General features: G+C 44.6%; 1 protein-coding gene across 6 annotated transcripts in view; it reads left to right on the top strand.

Annotated features, from left to right (window-relative positions):
- HIVEP2 (HIVEP zinc finger 2) overlaps nucleotides 1-3,634 on the top strand; it is a 143,585-nt gene extending 139,951 nt beyond the window's left edge. For all 6 annotated transcript variants that reach the window (XM_075087805.1, XM_075087800.1, XM_075087804.1 and 3 more), the window contains one exon: nucleotides 1,086-3,634. In XM_075087805.1, coding sequence (XP_074943906.1) covers nucleotides 1,086-1,904 — 819 coding nt within the window. In that variant the 3' untranslated portion in view covers nucleotides 1,905-3,634. The remainder of the gene's footprint in view (nucleotides 1-1,085) is intronic.
- The last annotated feature ends 12,656 nt before the right edge of the window (nucleotides 3,635-16,290 follow it).

Here is a 16,290-nt window from a genome sequence, read left to right as displayed (position 1 = left end):
CAATTACAAAAATGTCATCCTGCACTTCTGTCATCGTTATTCCTCTGGTCAGCAATAAATGATACTTAATCATCAGATGGAAAACAAATTTTAAAAGTTAAGAATGAAAAAAAGAGAAACCCAAAAGCCTAGGGCATATTTAATACTGAGCGGAGATGAAGCTATTCATTCTTCCAAGGCAGGAACTAATGGGAAGGCACTGAAAATGTCAATAGTGCGAGATTGGTTTTTATTAGCCGTTACAAAATCCCTCATTCTTCTCAATCCCATTATGAGTGGGTGAGTCTCTCTGTGGCAGAATCATCACTTTCACTCAGAGCTAATGCCTGTGCTTTTGTTATTATTTATTGTTTACACTACAGATAGGCCAGAGTGGTGCTCCATTGTCTTAATGACTATAAAAATTTGGGTCGTCATTGCACAGAGGCACTTTAACTTCCATGGAAATACCTGTCCCCTTTCATCAAGGATTGGGTAAAGCTCACGGTGGAGGGTAGGAAGCACAAGTGCTTTCTCTGGGGTTCCAGAGCAGGATCATTCGTCAGGCAGAAAATGCGTACATGCAGGCAGATTTTTCCCGTACTGTCAAGCAGTGGTGGCAAGCAGGGAGTCTTTGGATGTGTATTTCTGTGCAACAAAGTCTTGATACCCGGTGTGGGCTGCCAATACCACTGCAGTTTGCACAGTTTGCCAAAAGAGAGGGTAAGATGGATCTCCTGGCCAAATTTCTCTTGGGGAATGAAACTCTATCTACCCCAAATTCTCTCCTCAGTTTCAGTTGCATATAATACTCCTCACTTCCTGACCTAAATTGCTGCATTGTGTTGCTGAACACTCTTAACTAGCTGCTGCCTTTCACCTCAGAGGCACAAGCCCTGTAGGGCTGAGCTAAGCAAAACCTCCTCCGTTGTTTGGATAAGCAATTAGTGGAGTTTTCCAAATGCTTTGGGATCCATCTGGATGAAAGGTGCTGTGCGAATGGGAGGTTGTGTTAGACAGGAAAGCAGATAGGTGGTTTGGCAGCCGGGCAAGAATTTTGCTAGTAGCAGCGCTGACATTTCTTTTGGTTTTTTTTCTGGTTACAGAGAAGGGGGTTGTCTCAGGGGCCTTACTTCAACGTATATGGAGAAAAAGGAAGTATGGAGCACCACAGGTCTAGCCCATTCCCTGAAGGTCCAAGTGACTATGTCTTCAGTCATCTTCCACTACACTCCCAGCAGCAGATCCGAGCACCCATCCCCATGATGCCTATCGGGGGTATCCAGATGGTCCATTCAGTACCGGTGGCCCTTTCAGGTTTACATCCTCCATCCACTCTGACCCTGCAGAGGGAGGGCTCTGAGGAGAAGCAAAGAGGAACTGCAGAAATCCTTACAAAAGAATCGTATAGTATTCCTAAGCACCATGAGAAACGTACCTCTCCGCACAGCTTGCACCCTACCACTCCCTCCAGTGCACCCTCCTCTCCGTTGCTGTTGCTGACGCAGAGCACATCGGAGGACAGTGTCGTAGCTACGGAGAGGGAGCAAGAGGAGAACATACAGACTTGTACAAAAGCCATAGCCTCTCTGCGAATCGCCACAGAAGAAGCCGTTCTGCACGGGGCGGAGCAGCTGCAGAGGCCTTCTGAGCCTCACCAGAAACCCTTAGAAAGTGCACATTTTAGCATTAAACACTTTAGTGGATCTGAGCCAGGCCAGACCTGTGCCTCAGCCACCCATCCTGACTTGCATGGTGGTGAACAGGACAGTTTTGGTACATCACAGACTGCGCTAGCCCATCCCACCTTTTACAGCAAGAGCTTTGTGGACGTCCGGCAGTTGGGCTTTCACAGCAGGAGCGACCCCCCATCAAGCACACAGGAAAGAAAAGATCCGTCATCTGAGAAGAGCAAGCCGCATTGATCTGAGATGCATGGAGACTTTCACCCATACATTTACCCCACTTTTTTTTTTTTTTTTCTAGAGATAGAAGAAGTATTCAACTTTACAGCATGCCTGTTCTAAGTTACAGTAGTTTGCTATTATATATACTTTTGTTATATCAAAAGAATTAGATAAAATAACAAGTCATCATGAGCCTGACCAAAACTAAATTTGAAATTCTTATTGGGTCTGGTACTTTTAAATTGTACAGATGTTTGTGCCTTTTCTTTACTTTGCTTATATTCTTATAAGCATTTTTTTAGCAGTAATTTGTACATATTTTAGAATTTGTGTATCTGCTTTGTAATAAATGTAATTTCTTTCCTTTTTTGGACACTTGGATCTAAATGATGTAAAGCAAAACAGCATCAATATATGTGAGGTTGCACTAAAACATATTTTTATATGATTAAAACTGAACAGCTTTTATGTACAGCTCTGATTCTGTAATACTAATATTTATTTACTTTGTTTCATAAATTGTAAATTTTTTTCTTAATGTTGTGGATTGCTTTTCTATGTGAAGCATGGGATTTACTGTTGCGTAATTAGAACAAAATGTATATTGTAAAACAAGATATTTAAACTAGAGTATCTTATCTTATTCTGCACTTATGCATTAGTTAAAAAAAAAAAACAAAAGATAAAGGATGTATCAGTCAGTTCTTAACTCTTGTAATTTTTTTTTGTCTCTTGTTTGCCGGATTGACTATAACTTAAGTGCTGATTGTGATTTTAAAATGATAGTACCGTAAAGCATTAAAGTAAAACAATGTGCTATTGTGAGTTTTTTCAAAGCTTTATAAAACAGTTATAAATATATTAAAAGTATTTGGTCTTATGTGAACATGTTGATCTATATACTCCTTTAAAAAGCTATGGGAAAACATTCCACCCCATGTAAATATGTGCAAGTGCATCCCTGGTGCTGTCTGTGTAACTCGCTGGGACAGGCGCGGTTTGCTGTGCTGCCAGGCGCGGGGCCGGGGCACCGCTGGCTGCGGGGAGGCAGAGTCCGGCCGCAGCTCGACCCACTCCCGTGCCTCCAGCAGCAGGGTGGCAAGGCCCCTACGGCCGCACGGGGCTGGGCGAGGCGCAGGCCCACTGGCTGGACAAGCGGCACCCCGCCAAGCCCCGGCAGTCCCCTGCTCGCGAGGGCTGACCGTGGGGCGTAGGTGTCACGCAGAGGTGCCCTGGTGTGTCAGAGAGGGGTTTGGAGCAGGGAAAAAAGGTGTTTCCTTGCACTTGAACACCATGGCTGGTTACTGCTTGCTGCGGTACCCGGGTCAGCTTCAGGGGAGGCTCCGGTCCCGTCCGGTGGACGGAGGAGTGTGGCCCTGCCGGTGAGGCAGAGAGCACCGCCACCCCGGCCTCTTCAAGGAGCGGGATTCGTGGGCAAGAGAGTTGCAGTCTTCCAGAGCAGGGTCTCCATCTGGGTGAGGTTCGCTCCAGGGGAAAGTCAGGAGGAGCCCGGTCTTGTGTTTGAACGCGTGTGGTGGGTTACCACTACCACCAGCAGCATGCGTGCGTGCACACGCGCACACACACACTCACACACACGCATACACACAGATGAAAGAAACCAACCACCTGGATTATATTTTGTGCTATTTAGTGGATTATAAATCTGTGAAACCAAGTTTGTATATTGACTTACAATACATTTAAGGAGTGTTCTTTAAAAAGAAATAAATATACAGTTACCCGCATGAGGTGTCTAGTTTTCATGTGTTCTTTGGATTTTCCAAGTTTACTGGCGTTCCAGTATATTGTCAGAACTTTTTATTCCCAAGCGCTGCTTTCCCACACAAGGAGCACCCTTAAGAATGTGAGTGGCAGCGAAAAATGTGGCTCATCTTTTGGCCTCCTCAGATATTATTGAACTAAACCAGATTATTTCTCCAAAAATACCGTGTGGGGGCAGAACCACAGCTTGTACGTTGTTGTAATTCTAGCATGATGGCCTATGATGAGCATAAAACCATAACGGACAGTGACTGCTTCTAACCATTGAAGGCTAGTTTCTCATATCCATTGAGGCGTTCCCACCTTTATTCCAGAACATTATGGTAAACTTGCCAAGATAAGCACGTGCCAGAAAACTGGCTCATCTCAGACTGGAGAGAGGAGTAGCAGTATACGTAGTTGGAGGCAAGCAGCTTGTTGGATCATGCTTCCATAAAAAAAGTAGTCAATTATACATTTTAGATAAACAAGCCTTATCTGATAAAAGCTTGTCTCTTCTCCACATTGGCTGCATGGATGTATTGAGAACAAAATGCTCTGCACAATGATCAGCTAATCAGGTAATCACAGATTATTTTATTAAAAGAGAACCAGGCAACCCTCAATGGTAAATGCTCTATTAACGTTGCCTTTATAAGCAGCCCCCTTACTGTGGGAGTTACCTCTGGCTTGTTTGATTATTTTAATTAATTTGCAGCTGCAATTTACCATCTAACTTTTCAGCCTTGGGGCTTTTTTTTTTTTTTTATATAATCATTGAGCAAGTATCACTGAAATTATGTGATATTTTTGGGTTACAATGGAGCAACCCTAAAGAGGTTTCAGGTACTTATAATCTTAATTGTATTTTCCTAGTGAGTTATTGTTTATACAGTGCTTTAAAAAACCCATAGCCTCATACGAGGGCTAGGCATTGATGATGACCACTTTTCATGCTTTGGAAGGGGTGTGGGGAAGAAAGGCAAACACGCTGGACAAAATTTTCCCAGGCATGAGTAGTTTTTGGAACCAACATAGTGGATACAGCAACGGCTACTGGGAGCAGATGATTTCATGAGCGCTCTGCCTGCTGCCCGGTGCAGCCCGCTCCGAGCTGTCAGCAGTAACGACGGTGTGGGGCTGCTCTTGTCCCCTACTATGCTAAGCTAACACACTGCACCTCAAGCCTACATACTTGAGCTCGGACTGCAGGAATGCAGCTGCGCGGCTCCTGGCCAGGGCTGTTGGTCTCTGGGCAAGACTGATGGCACCTGTGTGTGCTGACAGCCCCTCTGAGGGTGATAGGGAGGGGTTTCCTCCAAAATACTTGGTTTGGTGGGTGCACATAGGTCTGATGGGACTGAGAAGAGTAACTCTGAGGTCTCTAATATAAAAGTTCTGCAATTTTAAAAGGATGAAAAGAAGATGTGTCAGGGCACTCTAAAAACTGCAGAACCAAATGAGGATTTTTATATGCAGTATGTATAGAATTTCTAAGTCAGGAATATAATTACCTATTATATTTTTCAAGGAGGTTATAATTTTCTATGAAGATCCACATGTCTTTTCTGTAAAGTACCAGAGAAATACAGATGCTCTGGCAAGCTCTATTTATTCCGTTCTCACAGAATACTGTCACTAGAGTCACTTCAGGATTTATTTGTGTCAGCAAAACAGAGAGCATATTGGTCTCATATAACTGACTGCACAATCCTCTTATGAAGCTTTAGATTCTGACTCAGGGTAGTAACTCCATCACATGCTAAATACCTTTACGTGGACTTCCCGCTGCAGGACACATTGCCAGCAGTGGGTAAGAATTAACACCAATAAAGGACATCATTAGCTATAACAGACTCAAATGGAGTCAAGGTACAAGTACAAAAATTTCAACCCAAGAATGCTGCAGTCAGCTCCTGTTTAACCCCCGTAGCACCTAGATTTATAAGGTGCCTCCTTGTTTGAGGCTGTTTCCTTGATTTCTGTTTTTGAGTGTGAGCTGAACTCTCCTTAGAACAGCTTCATACCTCTTTCCCTCCTAAACTGGGCTGGACACCAGAAACTACACATTTCTTGGCCTAGATGCTCCAAGGGACCTTCCCTACTAAGTGGGTCTTTGAAAATACCTGACATATGCTGAAATGGGGCTCTCTGTTGAACCACGCTTATGGCAAGTGGTGTCACCACCTCTTATGGATTAGCCTTATGACTTGGTCCCCTCACTGAGTCTCTAAAAAAAAAAAAACCCAAAATATGTGTTGAAACATCTCCCTTGCTAGATCAACAACTCCAGCCTCCTAGGAGAGTGCCCTAAGTATCCCATGAGAAGTAGAAGAGTCTTTCCTTTCCTGATGAAGTTCTGCTACTGTGAAGCAAGAAATTCAAGCTTCATTGCCTCATCAAGATTGTAAACTGTTGTCCCCAAGAAGAAAAGCTCTTTGGATGTGCCCTGCTCAGTAAGGTGACTTCCATCTGGAAGGCCAGTGAGTAGCGTGGTGTGACAGAGACTTTGAAGGCCTGGGACTGAGCTCAGGCAGTTCTCTGCCTGCAGCCTTCTAGACAGCTTGAAGAGCATGGTTTCAGTCATGCTTCCTACTTAGTGTCCAGCTCCTTTCTGAGGTGATTGACTCCCCCATGTCCAATGGAAGCAGGGAGCAGGGGGCAGATGACAGAGTAATAGTTCTGGGCTTCAGAGTGAGGACCAAGCCCCTAAAGTTAGGTGCTACAATGCCTGAATACTTTATTATACTTTGCCCTGGATAGCTGAGGGACAACAAGCCTTATCAATTTATTCCTCAAATAAATAACTCAATAACTCAACGGGAGTTAACCTTTTAAGTAATTTAGCCACTCCTGAAAATCCCAATCAATATTCTCTAAAGAAAGTCCTTAAAGTAAATCTAGATATTCAATGGAAAATCTGCACAGCACATCATATATTTTAGTCTAGCCACTATCTGGGGGTTTCTTTCTCAGTTAAATTGCCTGCATGAAAAAATCAGCAGTCTGTGTACTAATTGAGTTTATTACTGTGACAATGTCCCTGTCCCCTTTTCTCATATACAGATTACATACACTAAACACAGACCCTGAACATATGCTCACTGTAGGCTCAATTTAAGATGAACGTGCTGGATAGCTTGACTTGTTCTGTAATTATTCTTGGGGGCTTTGCATATGCTACATCTGTCACGTGTGTTTGTGCTATCTTTAATATGCCTACTTTTAACTGGATTCGGTACCATCAATAGCACCAGGAATGTGGGAAACAGCTTTTACTGAAAAATACTTGGCTTTTGCCCCTATGATGTGATGCCTACATGAGCTATAATAAGCTGATTGGTTGTGTGTACTGACATGTTGTGTCTTTTCCAAATGATTGTGCTTGGTGAGGAAAACTCTTTTTAAGAGTTTATTCAGTTTGTGAGTATGGAGGTGCACTGTACATATGGTTCATATGTGTAGGGCTTTATTAGGCATGCAATTGAATTTAAGCAACAAAAACATGTCTCTATCTTTTTATACAAGATAATCTTGAGCTGGACCACTGAGGGGGCAGAGCTAGCTTAAACTCGTCCATGGGAGCAGACCACTGGGGTGACCATGAACCACCAGAATCCCCACAGAGGATGCACTGGCATTGAGGGACCACTGGCTCTCTGTGCTGGCAACTGGCTGCACATGGTGCCTTGGTGTCATTTTCCCTGCAGCTTTAAGAAACAGGGATGGCCTCCTATTGCGCTGTGCATTGCTGTACATTGTAAAATCATGTCCAGTCACACCAGAGCTACAGGCAAGCTCCTGAACCAACGTGCATCATGCTAGCTCCAGCCGTGCCAGTACATCTCTGCTGTAGAGCGGCCAGGGGACTCTGGGAGCCTAACACCCCTGAGGTCTGTTCAAGCATACAAATAACCTGCACAAGCTTGGCTGCTTGCAGGCTGGACCACAGGCTGGTGGGAGCAGTGGCAGAAGAAAACAACAGTGTTTTGAAAAACAGTAAAAATTTCTGCTCTAGTGAGTTTCCCTGCTTTTCTGCATTGTATGAATATTCATTCTGAAGCTGACATGATGAGGGGAGCTTGATCAGCAGCAGGCTTAATCAAAAACAAAAACAATATTACCACATAAACTGCCTTTTCACATTCTTTCCTGATGAGTGACATCTCTTAACTGACAGGAGTATTGCTAAGCAAAGCAGCCAGGATGAATATGCATGGTAGCACGCATAGCCCCATGAACACCCGGCAAGGTGGAGAAAGCAAGTGGAGGCAGATCCGGCTCTGTACTGGAGAACAGCATTTCCTTTCCCTCTCCCCTGCCAGAATAGAAGAAGAGGCTGACACCATGCCATAGAAACTAATGGAGTTTCCACATTCATTTTAACAGCAGGAGATGCAGTCTCTGAAGGCTTGTTTCCATGAGGTGATGAGAATTCTTGCTGCTAAAGTTGCAGGGATGTCAGAGTACTTGGCATTTTGCTGTTTCAACTTCTTTCCTTCCCATCTGCTCCTAGAGAAGTGAAGGTCTTTGCCTGGTTCAGCCGCGCTGTGCCGGGGCAGGGGGGCCGTGGTGGGCAGCTCCTGGCCCTGGAAGGAGCTGGTCCCTGAATATCCTGAGTGCTGGTGTAAGTGCCCTGAATGCTCTGGGCGTATCAGCATCGGCCCTCTAAACAGTGGCATTGTGTAGCCTGCAAGGCAAACAAGGCTTGGGAGAGGACCTGTGTACTTTTTCTTCCTAAATAGATCTATAGTCATAATCGCCGAAGGGTTACTTCGAAAGGGTGACTATTCCGAAAGCCAGATTTTCTGAAGAGCTGGGCTCTTTGGCTGAGGCACTTAGATGAAGTGGTCAGAGTTTTCAAAAGTGCTGAGCACTTGTTCTCAGCAGAAACGGCTGGATTCTGGGCACATGTGAAAAATATGGCCCTTAAAACTTCTTAATGACTAACTTAATGACGTCTGGCACTTCAATTCCATTTGTTATTTCTCACAGTCTTTCTTCCCTTCACAACATCCATATTAAGCCACAAAGAGAGAAAGAAAAAACCCAAATGAATGAAACAACGAGCAAACATTCATGGCTGAAATAGCCTGTTCCTTTTCACTGCCAGGAAAAATGAAAAAGATAAAGCAGAGGCTTTGACCAGTTTTGTGACAAACTTTTTCCTCTCCATTTCGTATTTCTTGATGACATTTTAACTCATGTGACTGGTACAGAGAGACATCTTGGACTCATCTTAATCTTTCAGAAATTTTCTTTGGACACTCAGTAGAGAGGGGGGCTTTTAACTCTGAAATTAAAAAAAAAAGAAAAAAGGCAAAGGCATGGGGTACTGCAGGGAGCAGTCTTTCTCTGGCAGAAGATGAGCTAAATAGTCTAATAGTTTTTTCCATCTCTATTTCCTCTGGTCCTACTGTGAGCAGAAGGGATTCAGATCCAGCTGACTCTCAGGGTGGGGGGTGAAGGGGGCTGGGTGATATTATAAGCTGAGCCCTGCTGCCTGCTCCATCAATTAACACAGGCAGCGGGAAGAAGCTGAACCAGATAACACCCCTGTGGTGCTGCCCCTGCTCTGCGGGATCCCATGAAACGTTTTTGCTGGCTCTCTGCAGAGCTGGATCCCTGCCAGGCTGCGAGAGCAAAGGATCAGCCACTGTCTAGAGCATTGCCCTGCACTAACCCGCTGGATTTCCATGCAGAAATCCAAGTGAGCGTTAATGCCGCATTAAGCAGCCTAAACTTTGGCTGGGTTTGCTCTCTAGCTGCTACTGCACAGCTGTGGGGTGCCTTGGCCAGTGCCAGGAAAGCCACCCATGGGGCAGCGCTGGCTGGGGGTCTCAGCCCAGCGGGGCAGGGCGGGGGGGCTGGTGGGGGACTCCAGGGCATCCATTCCTGGGGGATGCACTGCTTGAGGCTGCTCTGGCCAGTCAGTGCCCCATAAGCTCCCAAGAAGTACTTGGAAATTCTGTATCCTGGAGCTTGCAAAGTTTCCTGGCTCCTGCAGCCTTATTTTCCAGGAAAAGGGACAAGCTAAACCCTCCAATGGTTCAGTTTGCTGTTTTTCTTGAAATTAAGGTATTCAAAATAATGCCAATGGTGTCAAACGTTACCCCTCCCTGGAGGAATATGAGACGGGAGCCAAAAATGTGTTGTCACAATGTGCATTACCTGAGAATTTCATTAAATTAAAAAGGGCAGTGAAGAAGAAAGTCTCTGACTGTTTTAAATAGGTAGGATAGATTCTTCGCCCCCCCCCCCCCCGCCCCGGCCTGTTACTTTCAGAAACATCAGCAGTGACGCTGATTTAGTCATCTGGATTCTGCAGGCTTTAATGGGATGCCAGCTCCTGATTTTATATATAAGTTTTGTGATAGACTGCCTATTTCAGCAGAAATTACTGTTGTCAGCTCGGTGTTCGGGGTGTTAAAATCATCAATGTCACAGTGTGCTAAATAGGTGATGCAAAATGTGACATCCAAAGAGGAGAGCTCAGAGGGTGTAACATTTTCCAAAAATTTACCATCATTCAAATACTACAGGATCTGCAGGCTGGGACGGGGAGTTGAGGGGTGCAGAGGAAACAGTTCTGTATTATACCGAATAAAATGCTGCAATGGACTTTGAAGGTGCAAATCAGGCTATAACAAAACATGAGTGTGCACGCTTTCAACACCAAAATGGCTTACTGGCTGCTAATTAAGTCTCACTGCAAATGGGATTTCATTTTTATTTTTTGATGGAAAAAGTGGTTTTATTACATTTACTTGGCTGACAGCCAGGAATACAGCTCGATACGAATCAAGCAAAGTTAAAGGCCTTCTGCAGCAACATATGGCTTGTTTGGGAAGTATGAGTCATAAATGGAACCAGATGCAAAAAAAAAAAATGGTTATAAGAAGGTAGCAACTGTCCTCAGGCAGATGCTGATATTGTTATTGCTGATGTTTCCACCTTGTTGTGAAAAATTTACACGTGCATATTAGTGAACATTTTTTTTCCAGCACAGACTGTCTGTTTCAAAGCCTTTCAATGGCATACGTCCACTTGGTCTGCTCAAACAGCTAGTTCGTACCTTACACAAGCTATTTTCTTCTTGTGACTTATTAAAATATAATTCCCAGTGCTGCTTGTTTCTCTCCTGGTTTCAGGGTGTTTCTTAAGATATACAGGGTTGGCTTTTAGTTTGCTCTTCAAGTCTTATGAAAATAGAGGCTGGTGGAAGTATGTCCTTGCCTAGGAAGAAACCCTACGGATGCTTTGTAACCGTACCCTACCCAAATCTGTGCAGAGGGCGTGCATGCATATGCTGGTACACACACAGGCCAACCCAAGTGCCAAGAAAATGGCAGCCAGCGTGGGGAGGGGACCCATCAAGGGCTGTCTTCTGCCAGGAGTTTTGACTGCCTGTAGCAAGGCAACAGGTAAACAGGGGAGGACTGAGGCTGGTGAACTGCAGGGGGTGTGGGCAGACTGGGGACATTTCAGCACCATTAGTGGGGCCGCCAGCTCTTTGCCTGCAGGCTGCTTGCTGGCATTGCTGCGTGTCAAGGGCTATCTGCAGCCGCATAAAGAGCTACATACCTGTGCACCCATTGCTGTGTTGGGCACCCATAGCATAGGTATGCTTTTAGCCAAGGTCCATAAGTTTCTAAATGTTTGGCTTTTGAGCCCTAGATACAATTTTCTTTTCACCAGAGCCTTGTGTCCATGTTTCACCCTTTTCTTGTTGTTTGTCTCTCCTAAATCCTCCAGCCCTTTACTCCCTGTTTACCATGTAGGATGTGAAGAACTTTGTCAGAGGTTAAGCAAGGTCATCTTCCTTCCCACATAAAATCCCCTCATCCCCTCTTACTACAGATGACAGATCCTCTGGGGCCCTCTGCTAGGCAAAGCCTAGCTAGCCCTGGCCTCAGAGGAAATAGTAAGTGTTACACACTCAAGTCCTGTAGAGGAAAACAGTCACGTATCCTTGAACAGTGTCACAATCCACCCAGTGCAAGCAGTGCACGCACAAACACCAGTTGATAGGGTAGGCTATAAATCATCTCCTTTACCCAGTGGTGGATACCAGATGATGAGCAAACAGTGAACACCCCACTGGAACATGACACTCAATTGCACGTGTCCTCCCAGCCCTGGCTACCTCTGCATGCCGCCACCACAGCTTGTCTGGTGTGGGGCTGTTTGCACAGTCCAGTTCAGGGCTTTCATGTGGCTCAGCCCTGCCATATCTCATCGGAGGTGGAGCCCTGCTTGGTGTTGGGCAAGCTCCCTGGAGAACTTGTGAGGCATCTCCTTTATGATGTGCCCTCTTCCAGCAGGATGTACAAGAGCCGTCCAGGGCATGGTTCGTGTCCTCCACCTGGAAAACTCAGTGCTTATACCACTGCTAGAACTATTGCCCTTTTCTTGGCAGGCTTTTTTTATACTTACAAAAAGGCTATTGTATTAATGAAGTGGTTAAGTGATCCCACAGCATCTCATCTTGTTTGATCTGCCAGGCTTAGTAAGTCACCTGTCTCTCAGTGGAAATGCATTTGGAGTCTGTGTATACCACTGTAGCCTGCCCAAAATGACCAGCCACGGTCATATAGCTCCAGCCTCTCTCACTGGAGTTTAAGCTACTGCCCAGCTACGAGCTACTGACATGAGCAGGCTGGCTCAGCTGAAGAGAGTGAACTGGCTCAGCTCATAACTCAGGCTTAGTCTGTTGTTATCTTAGTGAAAAGTCAAACTACAGGCAAACATTACCTCCCAGGGTTTGCGTTACAGCATATATGCACTCCTTTGCACTTTAGGAATGCAGATTGCATATCTGAGTTGGAAATGTTATTTCCTTCTTTTACACCTGGTTTCTGCTGATGTCTGGGATCCTAATGATAGAGGATATTTGGCTGCTGGTAATTTTGAAAGTGATACTAGGGACTGAAGCTAAGGAGAGAGTTACTATTAAGGCTGTTGCTTTGTATCCATGGAAATCCTCTGGAAAGGCAGAGGGAAGCTCAGGAGACTGCATGACCTCTTGGTTGAACACAAATCTGTCACATTGGTGGGGAACGCAAAGCTCGGCTGGACGATGAGACAGGTCGTGTAAGCTGAACAGATAAAAATTTATACCTGTGCTAAAAACAACCTTATAACACACAATGCTACTTAAAAGCAGCTAGATTTTGCAATTCTTGCTCATGCTGATGACATCAATGGTATTACTTAAGTGAGCTGGTGTTTATTAACATGAATAAGGGTTGTGCTATGTAGCATTAAATGCACCCTAGTTGGGCTGGGGGTTGGGGAGTTCATGTTCATGACTAATGCTTGGTGCTTGCTAAAAAGAGCTGGAAGTGCCAGAAAAAGAGCTTCCAACTCCTGGGAGAGAGGCTTTACTTTCTGTGCATTGATTGTACTTGCCTTGCTTGTTGTGAAGGAAAAACTGAGCTCTCCAGCACACCTTCCAAAGGCTTGCTACCTCAGGAAGAGCTGTGGGAGGTTTTTTGTGCAAATGCCCCATAAGAAGAAAAGACAGAGGGGATGGAAAAACTGGAAAAACTGTGTGTCTGTACCAAACTCCCACAGAGAGAAATTTCGGGGGGGGGTTGGTCCTACAAAGCTGGAGGTATGTGCTTAACTTAACAACCTGAGAGGCCCCATTGACTAAACATATTTAAAATCATTGTATGGTCTGTGTCTTAACTTGTAAGCTTTTTTTAGTCACAGATTTTGTCTGCCTCTTTGGCCAAGATTTTGTTTCAGACGTTGCATCCTTCCAAGCACAACACTTGTGGCAGTGTAACGGGTAACCCTATTTCTATAGCACAGGAAACCCAGCAGTTGTTTCCATGCTCCAGGGTTAGATAACCCTCTACCATATGCTGGAGGCCAAATTTCCTTGCGGAGTGTGCTTCTTGGCCCCCTGGGGGAGATGTGAGACTGTCCCTAGTACACAGGGAGGGCTTGGGAGTGCTCCACTCCTGTGCAGCCCTCCAGAGCACCTCATCTCTGCTGGCGTAGATCCTATAACAGAGCTATCGTGATTTGATTCAACAGAGGATTTGACTTTTAATTTTGCATTAATTTCTTGAGCAGCTGGATAAAAAAGTGCCTGGAGCTGAGCTTTGCTTTGACTTCCTGGGGTTTCCAGGTGGGTACAATGTGTATTAATGGCAACAAAAACCAGTTCTGTACTTTTGTGGACCAAATATATCTGTCCTTAGACATGGCTTGAACAAACCATACACAGCTGTATTTAAAAATCTATTTGTTTCCACCTCACCAAATATAACATTTGTAATGATGGTTGCCCTCAATGCTGCAAACTCACAGTGTCACAGCAAGCTTAAGTTTTTCAAACATTTTCCTGTTGTCTCAGTGGTACAGTTTTTCATGGTTGCCCTTTGTCACCAGCCTAGTGACAGTTCACTGACAGCTGACAATAAGGTACAAGGGAAAACTGCAACCTTTGGACGTTCCCATCAGCACAGAAATCTGGAGGCCATTCAGGGGGGCCTGGGGGAACAGAGCCCCAGGATACAAATGCCCAGGCCAGAGGAAGGCTCTGAAAAAAGAGCAAAGCTCAGTTTCCCAAGAGTCCCAAGGATGGGACACTGGTCTTTTTAAAATGCAAGCTGATAACTAAAAGAGGGGGCAATAACAATAAACAAAACAACAAAAAAGCCCTAGAAATGCTGGAAAGCTCTTTTCTTATACCAGGTTATGTTTTCTATTATACAATCATTTTATACTGTTTGCATTCAGATACCAGTTCCCTCACAGGAGCAACGAAATTACTGCAGGTCTATGTGTGAGACCAAGTCCAAAAATCCAAACTTGTGAAGAGATATTCTAACAAAGAGCTGTACGTGAGGAGCTGGCTGCTGCTGAGAATGGGGCCAGGCAAAATATTTGAAAATTACTTCTAACTTGTAGTGAATTTCTCTTTGGAAGCTTTGGGTTTATTGCATGTTCCTGATAGACGGAGAAGTCAACTGCTCAAAAGCATCTAAACGTCCAAGCCTTTGTTTAGAATGTTTTATTTAAGACTCGAACTCATGAGGGGAGGAATTCAAATTTCAAGTATAAAATGAGATATGTGGAATAGGAGTAAACTAGGAAATCCTGCCTTTATTCTTCTGTAGTCTGAGTGAGAAGATGCATTAGTTTAGAACAATATCCTAAAGTACCAGTGTCATGGGTAACAGATATAAGTTGTTGCTCTCATATTAAATGCTTCTTGATATCATGGGAGAATAAGTTGCTTCCATGGTACTGAACATTTATTTTGCTGGATTCTTCTCTGCATTATACCTGTGGCACATTAATACCCAGTGCACTCTAGTGAGCCAAGTGAGGTGTATTAGTCGGGACATACAAAAGAAAAAGTACTGTAATATTTTGTTATGCTGGAGGCAGCTGGTGTCTACGGCAGATGTGATGATTTGGGGAATCTGTCTAAGAACAGTTTATGGGTTATGGATCCTGTACGTTTGCATGAATTGGAAAACTCCCTTTTATCAAAAGGCTAATCTTTGTGTTGCTACTACCTTTCACCTTCTGTCTTGGACTAACGTTCCTAGGAGGGCCTGGCACAGAGCTTGCAATCATAATTAGCGATACTATTGCAATGCCTTCATTCTGAGCAATAAGCTCTCTCCTGTCAAGTCAAACTGGTTCATCGCCGCATAACTTAGTTTGGCAATACGGTCACCTGGCACGGTACTGTCGTCATCTGGTGGGGTAAATCAGAAACTGATCTGACAGAGGATGGAGAATGTGCCCTCTTGAATAATTTTAAACCTCAATCAGCTTATACAGCTGAGGAACAGCCTGCAGGAGGAAATCCTTAAGGCAGGGAAATCCCAGCACTGTTGAATGCACATGAATTACCAAGGACATCCAAGGGGGTAGCTGAGCCAAGGGGCTAGGGACAAAAGCTGTTCAGTGAAGGTGTTTGTCCTTGGAATTCAATTCAAGCTTTAAAAAAAAGTAAACAAAACCCCAGAAAAATCAGGCATGTGTATCTACTAATTTTTGCACATGCTTGGTTACATTCTGCATTTGTGTTCTTGAAGAGTTATTACATAAACCAGAAGGTTTGCTTCTCCCCTAAAACTCTGGGAAAGTGACATGCTGGAAGCTCTGTCTGGACCCCAGGAACAGGTAGTTTTCCTGTGGGTCTCACTCCTCAGAAAACAGTACTAGGTGGAGGATCTGCTCCTCAAGAGTTTGTTTACTGACCCCCCAAGACAGGTAGAGCATCTGGACTCTTGCTCACCTCCAAAAGCCTGAAGACACACAAGGATTCAGTGTTGCAGCTGACTTAATTTATTGTGTGGCTGTCAAGGTGCGCTCAGCCAGATGTTGCAACAACAGCTCCAGACACAGTGAGACTGATGTGCGTGCTAGATATACTCGACTTAAAACAATTATGAGAAGCTACTGATCTCCTCTGGGGAGTGAGATCCTTGTCATCCCAGGAAATCCTCTTCCAAGGGACTAGGCCTCACCTGACCCTTGCAGTGTTCAGAGAGAGCAAGGGAACACACATGCAAATGCATGAGAGAGAGCACACCTTCATTTTCACATGGATTTGCAGGATAAACAGACTCTGGGCAACTGCTAGGAATTAAGCTAGGTTTAGCCT

The sequence above is a fragment of the Phalacrocorax aristotelis genome, chromosome 3 (assembly GCF_949628215.1).
Source record: "Phalacrocorax aristotelis chromosome 3, bGulAri2.1, whole genome shotgun sequence".
NCBI lineage: Eukaryota > Metazoa > Chordata > Aves > Suliformes > Phalacrocoracidae > Phalacrocorax > Phalacrocorax aristotelis.
Note: the sequence above shows the minus strand (reverse complement) of the source record. Positions and strands in the feature narration are given on the sequence as shown.